The sequence below is a fragment of the Panthera uncia genome, assembly GCF_023721935.1.
Source record: "Panthera uncia isolate 11264 chromosome A3 unlocalized genomic scaffold, Puncia_PCG_1.0 HiC_scaffold_12, whole genome shotgun sequence".
Taxonomy (NCBI): Eukaryota; Metazoa; Chordata; class Mammalia; order Carnivora; family Felidae; genus Panthera; species Panthera uncia.
In genome coordinates this window covers 5,540,700-5,564,310 of record NW_026057579.1, presented here as the reverse complement: position 1 = coordinate 5,564,310, position 23,611 = coordinate 5,540,700, and the positions used below count along the sequence as shown (strand labels likewise).

At 53.7% G+C, this 23,611-nt stretch overlaps 2 protein-coding genes across 2 annotated transcripts in view; both read left to right on the top strand.

The window, feature by feature from the left end:
* The first annotated feature begins 4,074 nt into the window (after positions 1 to 4,074).
* DUSP2 (dual specificity phosphatase 2) lies at positions 4,075 to 7,908 on the top strand. Its single transcript, XM_049652224.1, has 4 exons — positions 4,075 to 4,564; positions 4,662 to 4,783; positions 5,212 to 5,431; positions 5,534 to 7,908. The coding sequence occupies exons 1-4, from the start codon at positions 4,177 to 4,179 to the stop codon at positions 5,746 to 5,748; spliced, it is 945 nt and encodes a 314-aa protein (XP_049508181.1). The 5' UTR covers positions 4,075 to 4,176; the 3' UTR covers positions 5,749 to 7,908.
* A 2,136-nt stretch (positions 7,909 to 10,044) lies between these two features.
* The window catches only part of ASTL (astacin like metalloendopeptidase), a 15,522-nt gene continuing 1,955 nt past the window's right edge, over positions 10,045 to 23,611 (top strand). The window contains exons 1-8 of the mRNA XM_049652215.1: positions 10,045 to 10,226; positions 10,874 to 10,999; positions 13,115 to 13,176; positions 14,529 to 14,619; positions 15,351 to 15,468; positions 16,232 to 16,413; positions 20,508 to 20,589; positions 20,688 to 20,842. Coding sequence (XP_049508172.1) covers positions 10,175 to 10,226; positions 10,874 to 10,999; positions 13,115 to 13,176; positions 14,529 to 14,619; positions 15,351 to 15,468; positions 16,232 to 16,413; positions 20,508 to 20,589; positions 20,688 to 20,842 — 868 coding nt within the window. The 5' untranslated portion in view covers positions 10,045 to 10,174. The remainder of the gene's footprint in view (positions 10,227 to 10,873; positions 11,000 to 13,114; positions 13,177 to 14,528; positions 14,620 to 15,350; positions 15,469 to 16,231; positions 16,414 to 20,507; positions 20,590 to 20,687; positions 20,843 to 23,611) is intronic.

Below are 23,611 nucleotides of genomic sequence, written 5' to 3'. Positions count from 1 at the left end.
ACTTCATCCTAAGCCAAGGGCACATCTGGCCAACAGGGTGGGAAGGGACCGTTTCACGGCTGCAAGAGGCAAGTGCTGGGGGCCCAGCGTGTGCTGGGGGTGGGTGCCTGCCAAGGGAAGAGTGCGGCGAGAAGATCTCCCCTAGCCCCAAGCCCGGGCACACCCAGGGGTGCAGCCCGGGTCCTTTTGATGGATACGCCCGTGGAGCATGGCTCTCACCCAGGGGAGCTGGCTCTGGCTTTGGCAATGGGACCGGGTCTCCCAGATGCCCTTCGTCATGGCTGTGGCCTGCTCTCGCCTCCGTCCTCCATGCCTCATGCTCCTCTCTTGGTGGGGGACCATGGCAGGAGGGAGAACCAGACCCCAGAACCACACAGAAGCTGGAAGGGGCTGTGGGGATTCTCTCCTGGACAGTGAGTCCTGACTCTCCCACCTGTGTCACACTCTTTAACATCTTTGGGTCCCATCTGTACCATCCGACTATATCATTACTCTAGGTGGATAACTAGTCTCACTTGCCATGAATACGACATAATCACAAAACAAATATTATTGAAACAATGAGGTCAGCCCCCTGAGGGCAGTGGTTTGTGATTTACTGCTGTATTCCCAGCACCCAGAAAAGTACCTGACACATCACGGGTCCTCAAAATGTATTTTTTGAGTGAGGGGCCGGTAAATGAGCAAATGACAAAGGAAAGAGTGATCTGGATATGGACGCTTGGGGAAGGCGCTAATGTTCGAGAGGTGTCAAAGCCACACCGGCTTCCAGTAGAGACTTTCTTCTCGACATATCTATTGTGGGGAGGAGAGCTTTCCCAGCAGACTGCCTGACTGTGCTCCTGCCCACAAGTACATGTGACAACGTGTGTGGGGACAGATGCCAGCCCCTTCGGCCACAGGAGGACCCTCTTCCGAGTCGGGCTTTCTGACCCCTGGATGCTCCCCGTGGTGCTGGACAGGGCCATCTTCGAAGAGCATGCAGTCACCGTGCCCGCCTGGCAGGAGCCTGTGGGGGTGGCCGCCGTGCCTCCTAGGCAGAGGCCTGGCACAGGAAACCTGACGTCACCCTGACTCACTCCTCAGATGAGGCTGAGGGTGGCCATCACTCGTCACTCTCACCTTCGTGCCTCCCTGGCATAGACGATGATAGCCATGCCATTCATTTCTTCCTTCCTCCCTGGGGCACAGGCTTGTGGTGTAGGTTTGGAAGGAGGAGGAAGGAATACGACACACAAGCCCACATCAGCACAGAGCTTCGAGCTTCGTGATTGTAGAAGGGAAACCACTTGGCGTGGGGGCTGGGTAGATGTGCTAGGGGGGCAGGGAAAGACCAGGAATCCCAAAGGCAGGAGGTGAACGACACTTCACTGTCCAAGCAGGTGGTTACAAAGAATAACACAACATCATCATTTGTTCCAATTAGATATTTTAATTAAAAAGAAAAAAAATGAAGGTGGGTCCCAAACCTACTTAACAGTGCCCGCTCTGTAACTGAGTATGGCACACCCCTGCTGTTGTCCCTTACGGTCTAGTGACGAGCGGGGTCCGCCCTTCAGAACCTGCAGCCTGGGGGGCATCCAGTCTAACCGAGACCCCTCCTCACACTGTCTTCACCCGTGTGTGCCCGGAGCCCTGCCTCCCCTCTGCCAGGGGGGACGGTGTTCCTTCAGGAGGTGGCAGAGGAGGGAAGACATCCCCTGCCATGACTCACCAAAGGTCTGGGCTCTTTAGTCAGAGCAGAAGTGGGGGTGGGACGTGGGTTTGCGTCTTCTCCCTTTCTTCTTACCCCGGCCTTGGGCTTTCACCCTGTTATTGGGGGTGGGGGTTACCCCAGTTTGGGAAGAGGGGGAAGGAGGCAAAAGAGAAGCTCCTCTTTCAGTGCTAAGTCAGGCCTCCTCGAGTCTGTGTTCCAGAGCTGCAAAAGGGACAGCCCCACAGCAGGTGGCTTCGAGGGGGTGACAACACATATCCAGCCACCTCAGGCAGAGCGCTGGGCAGGGCCCCGGGGACTGTGTCACCAGAGCAAGCCTTTGATAATGTACTCCCACTCCCGAGTGGAACTTCGAGTCCGTTTTTCCCAAGGAGGGCAACAGCCCAGCATGGGAGTCCGCGATCTGCAGCCCCCACCATCGAGCTGATTTTCACTCCTGAGCCAGGATCTCAGCGGGCCAGTTCTCTCTCCTCCTCCCCAAGGAGCTGGAAGGCCGTGGCTCCCAGCGTGGCAGGTGACGCCAGCCCCACGGGTTAGCAAGACTGGACCTGACTATTCTTTTGCATGCTCTGTAATTTGCCCCTGGAATCAGCCATTAAGTCATTTGCCAGGCTGATGCCAAGGATAAGGGCCCCGTATCAGCCTCTGGGATCTGTGGCCCAGACACCCCGGCTCTGTTGTGGGCTTTGCCGCCTCAGCCTCCAGACTGGCCTGTAGGGAGGGACAGGACACTGCAGGGGCCCAGGCGGTGGTGTCACCTCATGGCCTTGGAACCGGTGTGGGTGAACAGCTGGTGAACTACGAGCTCCCATCTTACAGATGGGGACACTGAGGCATGAGAGAGTGACTTGGCCCCAAGAATCTCTGGAGTCCGTGGGGCTTCTGTTCCCTGGATCCTCTCTTCCCCACAGCACACATAAGCTACAAACGGTCTCAAACACTGTGCATACAGACCATGCTCCAACATCTATAGACACGTAGACCCACCGTCTTGAGGAGTTTAGAGTTTATAAGCCAAGTAGAGGGCTTGGGGGTTGACACGGGTCCTAGCTGCAGCCCTCCAAGACAGTCTGGACACAGGGAACAGCAAGGGAGCTGGAAGGATCTTACACAGGGCACTGAGTAGTGGGGGCCTAAGCGTTGGGATCTGAAATCCCACACAACTAGGGGCAGGAATGGGGGCAGCTCCTAAACATCTCTGCTTTGGAGCTAAGCGGTCAAAATTTCTTGCCCCCAACCCAGGGGCCCAGATCCTCCCCCCCCCCTGCCCCCCCCCCACACCTGGGCCTCACCACATCCGGTCCCTGGGCTTGTGGCTGGGGTGGGGGCGGGCAGAGGGATGTAGGTTGCTGAGCTCCCCATTCTCAATGCTCACTGTCTTGCTCTGGTGCCAGTCCAAGGTCCCTGCTGTCCAGGGGGCCTGCTACAGCCTAGGAAGGGTTGACAGGGGGCGTGGTAAGGGGGTGGAGGAGGCAGATTCTGGTAGTTCTTCTCCCTCTTCCCCTCGGTGAGGCTCTTGAAATTCCCACAAGGCCCCAGGGAGAGCCCAGCAACGTCAGCCAGAGTTCCCCTTCCGAGTAGGCCTGTGACTTGGGGAAGTGCTTCGCCCTGGGCCCCTGGGGTTTCCCTGGGCCCCAGGGGAAGCCTTGCCCCACTCATAACTGGAAACTTATCATAGGCCCCCCGCCTTTCCCCTGGAAGGTCCAGGGGTCCTTCTCATGCCAATGTCCAGGGGTCTTGGGCCCAGAGGATAATGGTCCGGGCTAGCCTGGCCACTAACCTGCTGTAAGACCCAGAGTGCTGATCTCAGCCATGCAGTGCGGGAGAGGAGGGAGAAGGGGAAATAAAGTTTCTCCTGTGCGAGATTTCTAACTAGAAAAGGGCCATCTCAGCATGGCTTCCCAGTCTTCAGTGTAAAAATCATCACAATGTCAATTTTTTGGGGTAACAAATTCCTAGAGGGAAGATCCTGGAAGAGAAAGGCAGAAGGCAGAGGAAGCTCGGCAAGGGGCACCGCTGGCGCCGAAGTCTCCGGGCACGGGGATGTGCACCTGAGAAGCCAGTTCCCAAGCACTGAGCAGTGTGGAGCAGCTCAAGGGGTGGGAGCGTTCTTCCAGGCTAGGGCGCAGAAGTGGCGGGTGGCATTCGCGCCCCACTGATCCTGGCAAACGCCTTCCCTCCCCAGCTGGTCCCGGCTTCCTCCCCCACCCTCCGCCCGCCCCGTCCCCGGGCCCGCCCAGCTCGCGCCAGCTGCGGGCCGCGGGGGCGGGCGCCGGCGCCTTCCTGCTGCCCTTGTATGGTGACCCGGGAGGCCGGCCCAGGGGTACTTAAGCCGGGGCGCCGCCCAGGGCGCCCAGAACCCTCCTTTCGGGCAGCGCGGAGGCCGTGAGAGTCCGGGAGCGCTCCGGATTACAAGAAGAGGAAGCGCAGTTAGAGGGGCCCGAAGAGCCACGGCCGTCGCTATGGGGCTGGAGGCGGCGCGCGAGCTGGACTGCGCGGCGCTGGGCGCGCTGCTGCGGGAGCCGCGGGAGGCCGAGCGCACGCTGCTGCTCGACTGTCGCCCCTTCCTGGCCTTCTGTCGGCACCATGTGCGCCACGCGCGGCCCGTGCCCTGGAACGCGCTGCTGCGGCGCCGAGCGCGGGGCCCGCCCGCCGCCGCCCTCGCCTGCCTGCTGCCCGACCGTGCGCTGCGGGCGCGCCTGGCCCGCGGGGAGCTGGCGCGGGCCGTGGTGCTGGACGAGGGCAGCGCCTCGGTGGCCGCGCTCCCGCCCGACGGCCCGGCACACGCGCTGCTCTCCGCGCTGCTGCCCGAGACCCGCGCGGGGCCCACGGCCGTCTGCTTCCTGCGAGGTGAGCGCCGCCCGCGCCGGCCCCCTCCCGGCCCACGCTCCCAGCCCGCCGCCCCCGCCGGGCCCACCCCGCTAACCGGCCCTCTCCCTCCCTGCAGGCGGCTTCGACGGCTTCCAGGCCTGCTGCCCCGATCTGTGCTCCGAGTCCCCCGCCTCGGCCATGTCGCCTGTTGGGGCCGAGAACAGCCGTTCTGACGCCAGGGCTCCCTTTTACGACCAGGTGAGTTGAGATCAAGGGCTCCGTGCACTGCTCTCCCCGCCACCTCCGTATTTGCCCGATAGGCACCTCTGGGGAAAGAGGCCACCACTTGTGGATGCCAGGAGTCTCTCCATGTCCACATTCGTGTGTGTGTGTGTGTGTGTGTGTGTGTGTGTCCGCAGCAAACGGGAGCACATCTATGTGTGTATGATATGGGCTGCTCACGTGAATCTGTGTGCCTGAAGTGTATTTGGGGCCTTGATGGGGGAGGTGTGTGTTTGTGTGTGTCCCCTTGTGTCCTCGTATTCTTGAGTGTGATCCTGGTCAGGATAGGCTGAGGGCTCCTCTTGTCCAGGCCAGCCTGCCCTCTCTTCCCTCACTGGTGTTCAGGCTCTCCAGGCCTGGGCTGAGAAGACCTCACCATCACCCCTTTCCTCCTCCCCATGCAGGGCGGCCCCGTGGAGATCTTACCCTACCTGTTCCTGGGCAGCTGCAGCCACTCCTCCGACCTGCAGGGGCTGCAGGCTTGTGGCATCACAGCTGTCCTCAACGTCTCCGCCAGCTGCCCCAACCACTTTGAGGGCCTTTTCCGCTACAAGAGCATCCCGGTGGAGGACAACCAGATGGTGGAGATCAGTGCCTGGTTCCAGGAGGCCATCAGCTTCATTGGTAAGAGGGAGGCCCTCAGCCCAGGGACCTGAAGGGGCACCTGTCAGCTCCCCTGCCCGCCTTCTTGTCTGACCCTCCTCCCCTTCCCCGTCTCCTTTGCAGACTCGGTGAAGAACGCTGGAGGCCGGGTACTCGTACACTGCCAGGCGGGCGTCTCACGCTCCGCCACCATCTGCCTGGCTTACCTGATCCAGAGCCGCCGCGTGAGGCTGGACGAGGCCTTCGACTTTGTTAAGCAACGCCGGGGAGTCATCTCCCCCAACTTCAGTTTCATGGGGCAGCTGCTACAGTTTGAGACGCAGGTGCTATGTCACTGAGGCAGGGCCGCACCTTGCTGGCTCCCCCAGGGCCACCGGGTCCCTCCGTTCAGGGAAAGCTGCCCCTTCCCTGGAATTCGAAAAGCCCCCAGCTGGTGGTGCTGGGAATGTGGGAATGCTGGACTTTCTCACCTGGTGCTCTTCTGCTAGGTTTGAGGGCTGGCCCTCATCCCGAGGGACCAGAATGGAGGGTGTGTCTGCTTCCCCTCGCCCCTCCGTCTTCTGGCAGAAACTGACTGGACTCTACACCCATGGATTCCCACTGGTCCCACCACCGTGTTGGAGCCCTTGGCAGCCCGAGAGCTCTAAGGGAACAAGCTGTGACAATCAGGAGCCCCGTCTGCAGGGGCGGGGAGGGGGGGGGTTCCACTACAGGCCTGGAGTCTGAGCCCTGAGCTCCTGGGGAGCTGGGTGTCGGGGAAGTGACGCGTCTGGGGCGTCCGGACCTCTGTGCTTGCGTGTGCGCACGTGTGTATGTGTGTGAGTGTTTCACGCCTGTACTGGCCAGGCGCTGGAAAATTATTTGTGTTCAGCTGACATTTAACACTCCCTCCCCCACTTCCTCCCGGCCCTGTGGGCGGGGGTTGGAAACTTAGCACTTTATATTTATACGGAACATTGAGGATGCGTCAATAAAATATTGTTTTGTTTAAAAAACAACTTCTCAAGCGTCGGTCTCAAGTCAGTGCCTGGGAAAATGCTCGGACGCTGTTTCATCAGACCTCACCTTTCCTCGTGCCGGCAGTATCCAAGAAGTGGAAGGAAGAAGGTGCTGGTGGGGGGGCCTCACCTGCAGGAGGAGCCCCTCGGCCCTGCCCCCCACCTCCGTCCCCCCGTGTGGGTGTCCTGGCCCAGCTCTGTCTGTCTCCAGAGCTGAAGGAGGCAGTTTCAGGGAGACGGTCTCCAACCTTATTCCTGTGACTGGCTTTGGACCCTGTGGGGAAAAGGCCATGTGTCCATGGCTCGGGCCCCACTTCCTTTTTGGAACGTGGGTGCATATGTACGTGTGCGGGTCTATGTATGTGGCTGCTGCCACGGGTGTGGATGTCTGTTCTCGGCTCGCACACACCTACATGCCGTGTGTACTTGAACGTATCTGTGTGTGTGCCCACACGTGTGGCTCTTCCCGTGGCCATACGCACGTGTGTGTGCTAGGCCGGGCCCCCTTTTCCCTACAGGAGGGCAGCACAGCCTCTCTCACCTCTTCTCTCACACACCCGGGCCGGGCCCCCAAGCCTCGGAATGCCCGTTTGTGCCGGGGCTCCCGGAAGCCCCTGTTCCAGAGTTCCTTCTTGTCCCCAGAAGTCATGTGGCCCGGGGTCTGGTGTGGAGAACACGTCACCAGGCATGGGCTTGGTTGTTCTTTCCACCCACTCAAGTAGCATGCCTTGACCGAATATTGGTTACTTGCCTGGTTTGAGACTACGCTGTCTGGGGAGGCATGAGTCGTGGGCCCAGGCCAAGCCAGAAGTGGAGGGGTGCATGCTGGGGCGGCCGGAAACGGGTACTGTGATTTGCCAGAGGGCAGGGGTGCTGAGGCCCTTGAGGACAGCTCTTGGACAGCTCACCCTGTGTCATTCAGCCTCCGCTCTGATGCTCCTGGCCGCTTGGAGTGTCATCTAACTCTGCCTTTCCAAACTCAGCTCAAGGGTCATCCCCGCGGAGTGCTGGCTCTTCCTTAGGAAATTCTGAGCGCCTGGCAGGGTGCACCTGAGGGGTGTAGTTTGATGGTTAGGGAGCCAGCTTTGCTCGCTGTATTTCAGTTCCCTTATCTGTAAAGTGGGGTTTTATTAGGAGCCCCTGGCAGTTAGGGTGGTCTTGAGAATGACACAAGTCAATCCGTTTAAGGGGCTTAGCCCAGCACCTGCACATAGTAGGTGCTCAGGACACGTTAGTGGATGGTCGGTGAAGGTTTTCGGGCGTGCGGGTGTGAAGGTATGCGTCTCCACTGGGCTGGATGCTCATGAGGGCAGGGCCTGTGGTCTGCTCTGCCCTCTGTGCCCGGGGTCTGGCACACGTGGGCACTCGTTCCACAAGGCCGGGTGAAGGACGAACAGCCCGCCCCCAGCGCCTTGCTCCCTCGGCCGTCTAGGGGTGGGTGAGAGCTGGGCAGAGCCGGGCTTACTATCCGGGCTTCCTTAGGTCCTGAGTGGGGCTTCCGTTTGGACCTGCCACCAGCTGCTCAGCTTGGGATTGGGGGGTGGGGAGAGCATGGGGGGCCCTGAGTCACGGGAGCCTTCCCACCACACGGTCACGTCTCACAAACAGCAGGACTGGTGGCTGCCCACCCCACCCTCACCGCTACCCCATCCCTTCCATCTACCCTCCCCATCCAGCCTCCCTTGCCTGTGTTTTTGTTTTCTAAACAAACAGCATTTCTGTCTCTCCCCCTCCTTCCTTCTTATTTATTTTTTAAATATATATATATTTTTTATTTGAGAGAGAGAGAACATGAGCAGGGGAGACGGGCAGAGGGAGGGAGGCGGGGAGAGGGTAGAGAGAGAGAGAGAGAGAGAGAGAAAGAATCTTAAGCAGGTTTCACGCTCAGTGCATAGCCTGATGTGGGGGGCTCAGTCCCACAAACCTGGAACATGACCTGAGCTGAAATCAAGAGTCTGATGTTTAATCGACAGAACCACCCAGGCACCCCTTCCTTCCTTCCTTCCTTCCTTCCTTCCTTCCTTCCTTCCTTTCCTTCCTTCCTTCCTTCCTTCCTTCCTTCCCTCCTTCCTTCCTTCCCAGGCACTATATCCAGCATGGCGCCCAACACAGGGCCTGAAACGACCCTGAGATCAAGACCCGAGCTGAGATCAAGAGTCGGACGCTTAACCAACTGAGCCACCCAGGCGCCCCTACTATGCCTAATTTGTAATTTAAGTGTTTATCATAGGTATGTTTGTATAGGAAAAAATACTATATATAGGGGTTTGTATTATCCACAATTTCAGGCACCCACTGAGGGTCTTGGAATGTATCCCCTGCAGAGACATTATACATTCGTGTATAACATAAAATGTATCATCTTTACCATTTCTAAGTGTACGGTAATGTTGAGCATATTCAAGGTCTCCAGAACTTTCCCATCTTGCAAAGCTGAAACTCTGTACCCATTAAACAACCACTCCCCATTTTCTCTTTTCCCCCAGGCCCTGGCAGCCACCACTCTTTCTGTCTCTGAACCTGACTGTATACTTCATAAGCGGAATCATACCATATTTTCCCTGCGGTGAATGGCTTATTTTGCTTAGCGTAATGTCCTCAAGTCAAACTGTATCTCTCAACTGAGAATCTATTGCTCTACCCAAGCAGGGCGATTCTTATTACGATTATTTTACAAAGCACTCATCCGAAGAGGCCAGCTCCATGCATTTTTACACACATTAATACTGTGTCCGGGCACCAGGGGCACCTGTCTGTTCTCCCTGTGATTCTGACTCCTGTCTTTTGAGAAATGCTGGGTTCTAGGCACGGCAGGATGTGGAGAGGCACTTGTGGACGGCAGCCGGTGACCTTGCCTCGTCTCTGTTGCTTCTTTTCACTGGGCACTGGCTGGGGAGGTCCCCAAATCCCTCACCTCCAGGATTTAAATCCAGGTGGGACCCTTGGCGACCAAGCTCTGAGAATGGGCTTCTTCAGAGGCCAAGGAGCAGAGAGGAGGAGGGAGATGGGTAAGGAGCCTTAGTTTCTGGATCTGCGAAATGGGGATAAATGCCAGTCTTGCAAGGCTGTTGTGGGGGATGACAGGGGTAGTGTCCCTGTGAGGGTCCCGGTATGCAAGAGATCCCCCTTTCCACATGGCAGGCTTCTCTGGGGTGCTGGTTACGCCGGGCGTTCAGCGTGTAAACTTTTCCTGATCCCTACGCTTGTGATTGTCCGCTTATAAAAATTAGTGCCCTTTCCCTCCTCCCACAGACAGACTGTGGTGCCTCAGGGTCTCAGGCAGCTTTCCCCATGTCTGCGCACAGGGCGGGGGCAGGAACGGGTCTCCACATATTGGAGGATGAGGTCCACGCCAGGGCGCCCACCTCAGCACCCTTCTGTGGTGTTCCTCTGCCCCCTGGTGGTGGGAGGGGACCTCAGAAGAGGCACACTCCCAAGTGGGCCCCTCCCTCCCTGCAGGGCGCTTTGTGCCTGGATTCTTGCCTTCTTGCCCACTTCAGCCAGGCTGGGAAGGGTTGACTAGGGTCCAGAAGGCTCAGCCTGGGCTGGGGGTGGGGAACACACGTAGGGGTGGGTAGGGCTGGGGGTGGGGAACACAGGTAGGAGTGGGTAGGGCAGCAGGTGGAGTTGGTTGGGGCAAGGCTGCAGGTGGGGGCTGGAGACGCTGCTATTTAAGCGTGGGAGTGGGGGTGGGAGTGGCTGGCTTGTCCTCGCCTGGGAGTCGTGCTCCCGCTTGCTGCAGGGCCCGCGGGGGGGCCACCATAGCATGAATATGGGAGGCCTCTGGCCTTGGGTGCTGGGTCTGGTCTCTTTGCCAGGTAAGTGGGCTGCTAGCCTGCAGAGTGCTGAGTAGAGGCGAGAAGGGTGTGGCTGGAGCCTGCAGGGATCTGAACAGCGCAGAAAATGGGCTCTCCAGGGATGTTCCCAGAAATCAGTTCCTAGGGGGCACCAAGGGGAGGCATCCTGAAGATCCTGAAAGCAGAGGGCCTGCCTGGCAGGAGGTAGCAGGTGTGGCCCTCAGGCATCCTTGTTTTGCTGGTCATGCTAGGCTTGCTCTATCTGAGTCTGATTTCCAGAGGCCTGGGCTGAGAAGGGAGGCATGGGGTCGGGGCAGCTAGCCCGGGCTCACTTTCAGTGTTAGAGCCTGAGGTCTGGTCCCACCTCTCTCTTTTGCTTCCTCCCCTATCTCATATACACAGCTATTCAGAGCCTGGGGCTGCTTTTTGGAACCCAGTGTTGGTCCCCTTAAAGGAGCTCCTTCCTCCAAGTTGTCTAGGCCTTGCCATCAGCTCGGACTGAGGGGAGGCCAGGCAGTCTCCCAGGACTACTTTCTGGGGGTCTGCCTTCGCGAAGGGCCTGGCCGTTGTGGTCTGATACTACCCAGCCCCCACCCCCCAGGCCCTGTTGTCCTCTCTCGCCAATGAGGGCACTTCGGGCATCATGGGTGTGTGCCCGTCTGGGCCAGGTTTGATCCTAGGAGCACCCTCAGCCTCCAGCTGCTCAGAAGCCTGTGGAACCAGCTTCTCGGAGGGCCTGAACCCCGAGGGGACCCAGACATCCTGGGACAAGGACATCCCTGCGATTAACCAAGGTGAGGGCGCTGTGTCTTCTTGTGGGGTGGAGGGACTACGAAATTGTCCATGTAGTGTGGTGAAAACCATGCAGAACACGCGGATGAGCAGAACGAGCTGGAACTGTGCCAGATTACTGGGCTCTGGGTGAGTAGCAGTTCCTCGGTCTATGGGCAACTCTTGAAAAGTCTGTATTTCTGTATCTTTTCCATGAGATCGTTGCTTTTATAAGAAGGGAGGAAAGCCTACTTTTTTTTTTTTTTTAACGTTTTACTTATTTTTGAGACAGGGAGAGACAGAGCATGAACAGAGGAGGGTCAGAGAGAGGGAGACACAGAATCTGAAACAGGCTCCAGGCTCTGAGCCATCAGCCCAGAGCCCGACGCGGGGCTCGAACTCACGGACCGCGAGATCATGACCTGAGCCGAAGTCGGCCGCTTAACCGACTGAGCCACCCAGGCGCCCCAGGAAAGCCTACATTTTTAAAAATGCCCCGATAAAAACGTGGGTCTTCAGATGCTCCGGCTGGTGTTAAACTAAGTCATCAGCGGATGTTCGAAAAGATGTCAGCCACCTGGTGCAGGATAGGCTGCAAGTGTGAGGGTATGAGCTGGGCTATAAACACAAAGAGGCATGAGGCCCATGGCCTTCCTGTCTGGGGATCCCCGCTGAAGAAAGGGAACGTCTAGGGGCACCTGGGTGGCTCAGTTGGTTAAGCATCCGACTTCAGCTCAGGTCATGATCTCGTGGTTCGTGAGTTCGAGCCCCGTGTCAGCACGGAGCCTGCCTCAGGTTCTGTGTCTCCCTCTTTCTCTGTCTCCCACTTGCACTCTGTATGTGTGTGTGTCTCTCTCAAAAACAAATGAACGTTTAAAAAAAAAAATTAAAGAGAATGTATAGATAACCTGGAATGAAGCTGCGGGGGTGGGGGGAATACTGGAATTCAGGTGTTGGAGCCGAAGTGTCGGGGGGACGGGGGTGACTTTGGAGGGATGGGGATCTCCCGAACGTGGCGGCTACCCTGTGGTCTGAACCGACTTGGAGCCCCGGAGCTACGGAGCCTCAGGGCAGCGTGCGACCTTTTGGTAACTGTGACCGGTCTGGAGGTAGCCAGAACCCATCTGAGGCTTCCCTGGCATTGATTTTGGGCTGCCATGGATACTCTCAGCTCGGGCTGCTGGAGCCCAACTGCTATCCGAGAGGCCCTTTACCGGGAAGCACACCCCAGCCCCAGCTGCCGGGAATGTGGGCCACTAAGGCCTTGCAGCTGAAGGCCCTCTGCCAGGGATGCTTGGGAAGCCACTCCCTCCCCTGCCCAAGGCGGCCCGCCGTGACTCCTGTGGGCCACGGGTCAGTCCCCTGCCTCAAAGTGGAACAAATCTGTGGTGCCATTTGGGGTCCAGAGCTCCTATGAGATCAGACTGGGGCTGCACCCCGGCGGAGTCGGGGTGTTCCCCAGCACCCCTCAGTAAATCGCTTGCAGGTGCCTCCCCAGCCCAGGCTCTGCTTCTAGGGAACCTGACCTAAGGTACCGCCAGGGTGCTAGACCCTCCTCTAAGACTCCTCACGGGGCTGTGGCAGAAACGGAGGCTGGAGACAGAAGCAGAGACTAGCTGAGATGGGGGGGGCAGTGGGAGCCAGACTCAACCGGATCCAGACTTCCCTCCCTTCTGTGGTGGCATGAGCTGGAATTTCACTTGTCCCCGCAAGGGTCCTGAATATCCTACCCATCGGCGGGCATTAGAGGGGGGATGAGGTAGGACAGGGGGGTCCAGGGCATGTTCCTAGAGTATGGCCTGTGCTGGAGAGGGGGGTGAAGGAGACAGCTGGAGAAAAAGTCTGCTTCTGATTAGCAGAGAGGCTCAAACGCAGAGGGAGGCGTGTGGGTGGCAGGTGCTCTGGGCCGTGTTTGAGCAAGGGAGAGATGTGACTGGGCCGAGGGGCCATATATATTATGTAGACAGGAGACTCAGAGGGGCCGTGTGACTAGCCTGAGGCCACACAGCCTCGGGGGCCCAGGGAAGCTCCAGCTTCAGAGTCAGGAAGGACAGACTTTGGGGTTGCTTCTGGGGCCTGTCCTTACAGTCTGGATTCTGGGGGGCATGGGCTCACACACTCCTTCCCTTCCTTCCCAGGGCTCATCCCAGAGGAAACCCCAGAGAGCAGCTTCCTCCTTGAGGGGGACATCCTCCGGCCGGTGAGCAAGCATACACATCTGTGTAAATAACTTCACGATGTTGTTGGAGGCCTTCGAGCCCAGCCTCTGGTGTCATGGGGGTGTGACGTGTGAAGGACCTGTCTCTGTCGCTAGTAGCTTGATAGACCACCCCTCCCGCCCCCCTTCTTGCTAAAGTCACAGTGAATGTTCCACAATTAGCCAGACTGAAGGGAAAAGGAAAGAGGGTAACTTCTACAGCGGTAACAGCAATCGGCCTCGGAGGGCTTCCTGAAGGAGGGCATTTGAGCCCTGAAGATCCAGCTTGGTACTGTGCCCAGGGGAGGTGCTCAGAAAGTACTGGAATGAAGGAAGAGATGAGCACAGATCGGCAGAGGGGCTGGTGGGGCCGTAGGGCGGTGGTGGTCATGAACACCGGGGTGGTGGCCACGGTTTGGGGAGGTAAGGCAGGGACCCCATCCCCGTGGGAGGTGAGGGGTGGAGTCAGAGAGAAGGCTGGGTGGGAACTGGGGTGACTTTGCCAGGGAGCCGAGAATGCATGGTGTTCAGGGGAACAGAGCCATGTTTTAGGAGACTGGGAGGCAGAGGTGCCCAGACCAGAACTGCGACCTGGTGACAGCAATACCCTTCTGGGGTTTGGTGACTGCCCACTGAGGGCACAGCGTGAGGCTGGGTTGCAGAGTCAAAGGCTGGGGCTGGGTGGGAGCCCTGGGGGTGGGGTGAGGCCCCTGTTTCCGGTTATTCAGTGAGGCCAGGGTAAGAGCGGAATCCGGCGAAGCCTGTGGTAGCCAGTGGGGCAGGACCTGCTGGGCTTCCGTGAAGCCCGCGCCTCCAAAGGTTTTGGTTGCTGGAAGAGTGGAAAAGAGGAGCTGCTGAGGCCAGGGCTGTTGCCTTAGCATGAGCCCTAACATTCAGGGATGTTCGGCTGACCGCTGTGTTTCTGGAAGGATGGGGCTGCTGGTGGGCCCTTGAGCTCTTTGGAACTAGGCCCCCCTGGGGAGCTGGGATGCCTCGTCAGCCTCGTTGGGAACAAGCAGTTTTGTTTTTCTGTTGGATACAATCGGTAACAAGTTCTGTTGTGTGGCACAAAGGGTGGTGGTAGTCACCACGGCTCACCTAGCGGGCCCTCACATCTCCCAGCGCTCTGTCCTGTTTCTGATGTCCTCTTCACCCTCCTGGACCTTTGTCCTGCTTCTCACATCTTTAGGGTTCTTATGGCCTGAGATTTGGCACCATTGGGGGCAAGACGCTAGGCTAGTCCTATTCCAGGGGTCTAGTCCTATTCCAGGGGTCTAGTCCTATTCCAGGGGTCTAGTCCTATTCCAGGGGTCTAGTCCTATCCCAGGGGTCCCTGAAGTGCCCTCTCTCTTCAGAGTCCCTTGCGGCTGTTCTCAACTACCAGCAACAAGTGGCCCAAGAATGGGGAGGTTGTGGAGGTCCCCTTCCTGATCTCCAGCAGATACGGTGAGTAAGCACGTGTTCTCGGTCCTGGGAGCTGTGGGCCTCCCTCCGGCCCCGGCCCCGGCCCCGGCCCCTTCCTCCCCGTGCAGCCTGGGCTCCTCTCTGGGTTTCTTCCCTCTGCCTCTCCTCACGGATACCACCAAAGAGCCTTTCCACAAGAAGCCCTTTTATTCCCGTGAGCCTCCTGAGCTGGGAGGGCCAAAACCCAAGAAGAGCTGATGGGGGGACAGCCAAGGACTAGCTGACCCATTTCAAGACCAGTCCAGAGGACAGGGACCTACCTAAGGTCACAGAGCTGAGGCCTGTCTGGGACCCAGCTTTCTCCACCTCCTCCCTGAGCCCCAGGCTACCCCCTTTTTTTTTTTCCTTAATTTTTATTTTTGAGAAAACAAAAGTGTGAGTGGGGGAGGGGAAGAGAGAGAGAGAGAGAGAGAGAGAGAGAGAGAGAGAGAGAGAGAGAGAGAGAAGAGACAGAATCCGAAGCAGGCTCCAGGCTCTGAGCTGTCGGCACAGAGCCCGACGCAGGGCACGAACTTGCAAACTGAGAGATCATGACCTGAGCCGAAGTCGGACGCTTAACTGACTGAGCCACCCAGGCACCCCTCCCCTTTCTTGACCTTCCATTTTGGAAGAGGGATTTGAAGCTCTGTGCTCACCCTGCACGCGGACTCCCAACGGGTCACAGGGGCTCTGGGGTCTTGGTGGGAGGTTCAGCCGGGGTGTTGCCTCCCCAGATAAAGCCAGCCGCGACATCTTCCTAAAGGCATTTGCCGAGTTTGAACGCTTCACATGCATCAGGTTTGTTGCCTACCAGGGCCAGAGAGACTTCATTTCCATCGTCCCCATGTCTGGGTAAGTACTCCTGGGGGCGTGCGTATCCACGCATAAGCGCGCATGTGCAGGGGGAGTTCCTCGGCTTTCTTCTGCCTTCAGCCTGGCTTTAACTAGGCCATTCTCTAAAACCTATTTGGGGGCCTGTCTTCCCAGATCCAAAGCCCACCCCCCCCCCCTTGAGTGGTTTGCCCTGTGGGAGTTAGACCTACAAATACCCAAGGCAGAAGGTGGAGAAGGAGGGGAATCAGGTGCTTGATGTCCCTTACAAAACCCTCCTCTGGGGAGACTTCACGGTCTGGTGAATGGGGACAGCTTTCACGGGAGACACCTGGCCTTGGATCTGGGTTTCAGAGTGTAGGAACCACCCAACACCAGGCAAGTGCCTTATCTTGCGAGGCTCCCCTGCCTTCTCTGTGGAAGCAGGGATAACGGCAATACCCATTTCCTAGCTTGTTAGAGACCTAAGATCATGTGTGAAAACTTTGACTTGGGGACCCTGGATGGGGATGCTCATTCAATGAGCCGCTTCCGGTATCTGTGCTCCTATTCATGTCTACATCTTCCTTGTACCTTGGGTTGGTAATGAGTTCCAGTGTACCCATTTCACGGATGCCCAAGTGGTGAAGGGACTTGGGAATTGCAAACCTGGGACTAGAATCCAGGATGGAGACTACCCGTTGACGGTCATTCATCCCAGGACATGGGAGGAGGGGGAAGGGGCCTGGGTCTGCTCTGGATCTCTGGGCTGGTGTCTACCCAGTGTCCTCTCCTGGCCCTGCAGGTGTTTCTCCAGCGTGGGACGCAGTGGAGGGATGCAGGTGGTATCCCTGGCACCTACATGTCTCCAGAAGGGCCCAGGCATTGTCCTGCATGAGCTCATGCACGTACTGGGCTTCTGGCATGAGCACTCACGGGCTGACCGGGACCACTATATCCGTGTCAACTGGAATGAGATCCTTCCAGGTAAGCCAGATGGTGCACAGCCCACGCTGGACCTGGGGGTCTTGGGGCGAGAGGGCAGCCTCTGGCCAGGGCCTGAAGAGTTGCCTGCCACTTTAGAAGAGGTTATCCATCTTTCCTACCACCTGCTTGTCCACCATTGGGAAGGTGGGGCTCCTGCTTCTCTTTGAGACCTGGAGGTGGTCCAGATACTGCTGCTCCGGGCCCCGAGCCTTCCATCTGCCAGACGCAGGAGGCTCCGCCCTTGTGAGATGGGCACCAATGGGCCTGCGGGACAGAGGAAGCACAGGGGGGCCATGTCCTGACAGGTGGCAGGGGCAAAGCCGAGGCTGGTCTGGGAGTGGGCCACTGTGTCGGATGCTGGTGAGCAGGAGCTGTGTGCTGGCCATCTGACCCCCGTAATCGTGGGATCCCACCCTTGTTGGGGGGACGGCCTGATTCAGGGAACGAGAACAGTAGAGACAATCCCTTCATGAAAGGGAAGCAGAGGAGATACATGATAAGGGGTTTGGTCTAGAGGAATGGGTATAAAAGGGGAAGGGTTCAAAGGCTTCCTGTAAGTGGAGAACTTGTGGCATGAGCACTTCCGCTGTTGTGGAGGGAACCAGGTGAAGTAGGCAGGGGGCTGCTGCTCAAGAGATCCGCATTCATGGAGCCCCAGAGAAAGGGTGTTCTGGGGGAGACTTGGGTAGCACCTGATAATGAGAGGAGGGATGAAGCTTGAGATCAGAGCTTAGTCTAAGGAAGGGGGTGATGATAGTGACTGTACCCTGAAAACAGAGACTATAATTCTTCCAAGTGCTCGTGGAATACTTGCGAAAACTTACCATATGATAGGAAAAAATCAAATTTGAAAAAGTTAATTCAAGTGTTTTGTTGGTGATGTAAAATGCAAAGTAGAAAATAACAAATCAAAACTGAAAACTTCTTATACTTGGAAGTTCAAGTCTAAAAAAACAACAATAATCCTTTCTTTTTTTTTTTTTTTAATTTTTTTTTCAACGTTTTTTATTTATTTTTGGGACAGAGAGAGACAGAGCATGAACGGGGGAGGGGCAGAGAGAGAGGGAGACACAGAATCGGAAACAGGCTCCAGGCTCCGAGCCATCAGCCCAGAGCCTGACGCGGGGCTCAAACCCACGGACCGCGAGATCGTGACCTGGCTGAAGTCAGACGCTTAACCGACTGCGCCACCCAGGCGCCCCAATAATCCTTTCTTTTAGTTCCAAGGTTAAATTGCAGGAGTTCTTAAAAAAAAAAAAAATCGTAACACATTAGAACTAATCATTCACAGCTAAAGCAGTGTTCAGGGAAATTGTGTAGACTTAAATTCTTATCAATAAAAATAGAAAAAATTAAATACTTAATTTTTTCTATTTTTTTTTAAGTCCAATTTATAAAATAAAGGAAAGCAGGAGGGAATGAAATTAAAGACAGAAGTTAATGAATTAGAAAACCAACGACACTCAAACTCAACAGTGGTTTTCTTAACCATAAAACAGGTTAAGACACCAGGTACTCTAGTGGGGAAAAATTGTTTAAGAATGAAGAGAAATGAGGGGTGCCTGGGTAGCTCAGTCAGTTGAGCATTCGACTCTTGATTTCAGCTCAGGTCATGATCCCAGGGTTGTAAGATTGTGCCCCATATAGGACTCCGTGCTGAGCGTGGAGCCTGGTTAAGATTCCCCTCTCGCCCCCCTCTCGCCCCCCCCTCGCCAAATAATAAAAAAAAATTCTAAAGGATGAAGAAAAATGAGAATACATTTGTATTAGTTGACATGTGTAGAACAAACTAAGATATACAAACTAATAACTGTAATTGGGGGTGGGGAGCTGGGAACTTGGAAGGAAGATAGAGGGGGAGGTTTATCACATAGCTCAACATTTTTTTTTTTTACTTTTTTTTTAATCCATTTTATTTTTTTATAATTTACATCCAAGTTAGTTAGCACATGGTGCAAAAGTGATTTCAGGAGTAGATTCCTTAGTGCCCCTTACCCATTTAGCCCATCCCCCCTCCCAAAACCCCTCCAGCAACCCTCAGTTTGTTCTCCATATTTATGAGTCTCTTCTGTTTTGTCCTCCTCCCTCTTTTTATATTTTTGCTTCCCTTCCCTTATGTCCGTCTGTTTTGTATCTTAGAGTCCTCATATGAGTGAAGTATTATGATATTTGTCTTTCTCTGACTAATTTCGCTTAGCATAATACCCTCCAGTTCCATTCATGTAGCTGCAAATGTCAAGATTTCCTTCTTTGTGATTGCTGAGTAATACTCCATTGTATATATACACCACATCTTTATCCATTCATCCATCGATGGACATTTGGGCTCTTTCCATACTTTGGCTATTGTTGATAGTGCTGCTATAGACATTGGGGTGCATATGTCCCTTCGAAACAGCACACCTGTATCCCTTGGATAAATACCTAGTAGTGTAATTGCTGGGTCGTAGAGTAGTTCTTTTTAATTTTTTGAGGAATCACCATAGTGTTTTCCAGAGTGGCTGCATCAGCTTGCATTTCCACCAACAATGCAAAAGAGATCCTCTTTCTCTGCATCCTCGCCAACATCTGTTGTCACCCGAGTTGTTAATGTTAGCCATTCTCACAGGTGTGAAGTGGTATCTCATTGGGGTTTTTGATTTGTATTTCCCTGATGATGAGTAATGTCGAGCATTTTTTCATGTGTCGAACATCTGGATGTCTTCTTTGGAGAAGTGTCTATTCATGTCTTTTGCCCATTTCTTCACTGGATTATCTGTTTTTTGGGGTGTTTGATAAGTTCTCTGTAGATTTTGGATACTAACCCTTTATCTGATATGTCGTTTGCAAATATGTTCTACCATTCCATTAGTTACCTTTTAGTTTTGCTGATTGTTTCCTTTGCTGTGCAGAAGCTTTTTATTTTGACAAGGTCCCAATAGTTCATTTTTGTTTGTTTCCCTTGCCTCTGGAGACGTGTTGAGTAAGAAGTTGCTGCGGCCGAGGTCAAAGGGGTTTTTGCCTGCTTTCTCCTTGAGGATTTTGATGGCTTCCTGTCTTACATTGAGGTCTTTCATCCATTTTCAGTTTATTTTTGTGTATGGTGTAAGAAAGTGGTCCAGGTTCATTCTTCTGCATGTCGCTGTCCAGTTTTCCCAGCACCACTTGCTGAAGAGACTGTCTTTATTCCATTGGATATTCTTCCTGCTTTATCAAAGATGATTTGGCCATATGTTTGTGGGTGCATTTCTGGGTTCTCTCTTCTGTTCCATTGATCTGAGTATCTGTTTTTGTGTCACTTTTGTTTTTTTGACTTTTAAACCAGATGAATATGTTGCCAGTTCAAAACTGTTTAATATCTTAAGGGTTTTTAAAAGGAAGAGGTAAGTGTGCTCTAGAGGCTGGTATGGCAGGTTGTGGAAGAGGCTGGCGGGGCCTGGGGGGTGTTGGGAGAGCAAATACCCAGGGTATGGCTGTTTATTCAGAGGCTCACTGTGAAGGGCAGGACAGCGGCTGGGGGAGGGAATCTTGTCCCTCTCAGGCCTGGGGGACCCAACTGATGGGGGAAATGGTGCTCTAGCCAGCGGGGGAGTGTTTCACTTGAACCTGGGGGATGGGTGCTGCTAGCCTGAGGCAGGAAGAACAAGGTGACCTGCTGGGGAGTGGGAGCCCAACAGCAGGTGATGGGCAAGTGGGTCTCTAAAGCTGGGTTGAAGGGTAGGTACTCTATCTCGCGGGTAGGGGGCATCAGAGACCCTGCGTAGCATTTGACTTAGCGGGAGCTGTTCTGTAAAGGTAGATGCACACTGGTGAGCTTGACAGGGGACAGAAGCAGAGTGAGCTCTAGGAAGCTGTGAGGTCCCTGTGCTTCCACATCAGCTAGTGCTGGTCTGGACCCATCGCGGGGAAGACAGGAGTTGGCAGTGAAAGCACCAAGAAGATGGGGACCAGGGACTGGTTGGTACTGGGAGGGGGGCACATCTGGCTGTAGTTTTAGATCTGTCAGCTCAGGTAGGGTACAAGTACCTCGAAGGCCCCTATCACCCCATCCCTCCCTTCCCTGCCTTCTTCTCTTATCACCAAGTTTTGTTGGTTTTGGTTTCTGTTTTTCCCAGGCTTTGAAATCAACTTCATCAAATCTCAGAGCAGCAACATGCTGGTGCCCTATGACTACTCATCAGTGATGCACTATGGGAGGTGAGGACCCCCTTTCCTTTTCTACGTTCCTTCCTTCTACACTGCCCAGCCAGCCCCCGCTGTGATCTGGATTCAGGTCCCCACCTACTGGGTTTCAGGCTTGCCTTCAGCCGGCGTGGGCTGCCCACCATCACACCGCTCTGGGCTCCCAGTGTCCACATTGGCCAGCGATGGAACCTGAGCACCTCGGACATCACACGGGTCCTCAGGCTTTATGACTGCAGCCCAAGTGGCCAAAGTCCCCGTGGGAGAGGTGAGTGACTTGAGAAATTGGAAGGATCCTATATTGAGGTGGTGTCAATGAGGGTGAAGTGGGGGACTGAGGCTGCAGGACAAAATCACTGGGGTTACCACAAGACATGTAAAACAAAATATGTGAAAATGATCACGTAGGATTAAGAACCCTTAGGAATAGAGGTCCCTTTCTTAACCCTAACATGAGTATCTTCCAAAAACCCAGAGCAAAAATCATTTTTAATGTTAAAGCACTAAACTCAGGACCAAAACAGGTTTTTTTCCACTGTTGTCCCATCTATTCAATACTGTAGTGAAGGTCTTAGCCATTGTAGTATGGCAAGAAAAAAAAATTAAAAATCTGAGTATTGGGAAGGAGGCAAAACTGTCACTATTCACAGACGATGATTATCTACATTGAAAGCAACCAAACCTATTAAATTATTGGAAGCAAAAGGATGTTAAAAGGTAGATGTATAGAAACAGAATTTCTTTTTTTTTTAATGTTTATTTTTGAGACAGCGAGTGCAAGTGGGGGAGGGACAGAGAGAGAGGGAGACACAGAATCCGAAGCAGGCTCCAGGCTCTGAGCTGTCTGCACAGAGCCTGACGTGGGGCTCGAACTCACGAACCGTGGGATCGTGACCTGAGTCGAAGTTGGACGCTTACCTGACTGAGCCCCCCAGGCTCTTAAATGAGACACAAAGCAAACCATAAAACTGCAAAGATTCATAAATCCAACTACATTAGTAACTACTCTAATATACTATATAATAACTACTACTTCTGTAATGACATAATAGCTACTTATCAAGACAGGGTGAAAATACAGGTTACAAATCAGAACTCTTGCAACCCATAACTGTATCTAAAATACATGATATATATTACATATTAATATATAATAATATAGATAAACACATGCTGAGCAAAATACAAAGCAGGAAAAAGGGCAAGAGACCTAATGGGGGAAAAAAACCAAATGGGAAATAAACACAAGACCATCAACCTTATTCATAATTGAGGAAATGGCAAGTGAAGACCACAGTGTTACCACTTTTTTACCCCTTAAATTGGCAGAAATCTAAAAACTTGATAATACCCGATACTAATAAGAAAATGGAGTAATGTCCTGTCCATACCCTGTGGACAGGAGTATAAATTGTTACAGCCACTTTGGTAAACAGTTTGACTTCTTTTTTTTTTTATTCTTTTTTTATTTTTTAGAGGGTTTAATTGACTTGGCCAATGTCACATAACCAGTAAGTGGCACGTGAGCACCCCCCGAGGTAACCATGGCTCTATGCTCTCTCTAGGGTTGCCTAGTCTGGAAATTTTACGTAAATGGAATTCTAGGATGCGTGATCTTTTGTGACTGGCTTCTTTTACTTCATGTTTTCAAAGCTCATCCATCTTGCAACCTATAGAAACACTTCATTCTCTTACTGTCAAATGACACTCCAACTTGGATGGATGAGCTACGTTTTGTCCGTTCGTCAGTTGAAGGACGTCTGGGTTACTTCAACTTTCTGGCTGTTATGATTCACGTTACCACGAATGTTTGTTTACAGGAACTTATGTGAACCTATGTCTTTTCCTTTGGATATATGCTTACGAGTAGATTGCTGGGTCCTAGGGTAACTCCAGATTGAATTGCTAAGTTGTTTTCCGAATTGGTTGTATCATTTTTCACTCTCACAAGCAGCGTACGAAGGTTCCAACTTCTCCATGCCCTTGCCAACACTAGCTATTATCTATCCTTTTATTTCTATCCTCAGTGGGTATGAAATGGCAGCTCATTGGCATTTTGATTTGCACTGCATACAGATGATCGGCCATCTGCATATCTTCAAAGAAGTGGGTTTTGATCCTTTTACCTGTTTTTCATTTGGGTTATCTTTCTATTGCTGAGTTGAAAGTGTTCTTTGTGCATTCTAGATACATGTCCCTTATCAGACCTATCACTTGCAAATATTTTCTCACATTCTCTAGGTTGATGGTGTCCTTTGAATGCAAACATTTTTAATTTTGATGGGGTCCGATTTACCTGTTCTTTTACTGTGGTTTTGGTGTCCTATCTGAGTAGCCTTTGCCTAAGCCAAGTTCATGAAGATTTAATCCTAAATCTTTTGCATGTGACTTTTGCTACCCAGTTCTAGCACTATTTTTTTTTTTTTGTCATTTACTTATTTTTTAGAGAGCATGCACAAGTCATTGGGGGTGGGGGGGAAGAGGGAGACAGAAGTAGGCTCTGTGCTGAGAGTGGAGAGTCCAATGTGGGACTCAAACTCACAAATCATGAGATCATGACCTGAGCTGAAGTTGGATGCTTAACCAACTAAGCCACCCAGGTGCCCCTCTAGCACCATTTCTTAGACTATTATTTCCCATACATAATATCAAATATTGCATACTTTTTGAAGTTAATAAGTATAGATAATGTGGCAAGAGCTTTGTGGGTAACTATTGTTGAGGTTGGACTATTAGGAGAAATGAAATTGGGAAGTGGCTGGAAGGGGCTGTGGGTCTAGGGAAGGTTTACCATGATGGCAGACATTCAAGCATGCTTGGATGCTGAAATAACCCAATGGAGAAAGAGAAAGGTTGGATTCAGAGGGCAAAAGGATGCATATCTAGAACATTTGGGTAGGAGATGCCCTTGGTGGATAGGTCTCCAAGGATATGTCTGAGCTTCGTTGGTCCTAATGAGAAGGAAGACAGGGGTAGACCTAAATTTGCATGTGGGTCTTGAGGTGCAGATTCATGCACTTCTGAGGGCTTTGGTCAC

Excerpts from the sequence above, each read along its gene's own strand:
- DUSP2 (XM_049652224.1), top strand. The coding sequence starts at position 4,177 with ATGGGGCTGGAGGCGGCGCGCGAGCTGGACTGCGCGGCGCTGGGCGCG. Across the intron at positions 4,565-4,661 it reads GGCCGTCTGCTTCCTGCGAG|GCGGCTTCGACGGCTTCCAG; the intron begins GTGAGCGCCGCC and ends CCCTCCCTGCAG. Across the intron at positions 4,784-5,211 it reads GGGCTCCCTTTTACGACCAG|GGCGGCCCCGTGGAGATCTT; the intron begins GTGAGTTGAGAT and ends CTCCCCATGCAG.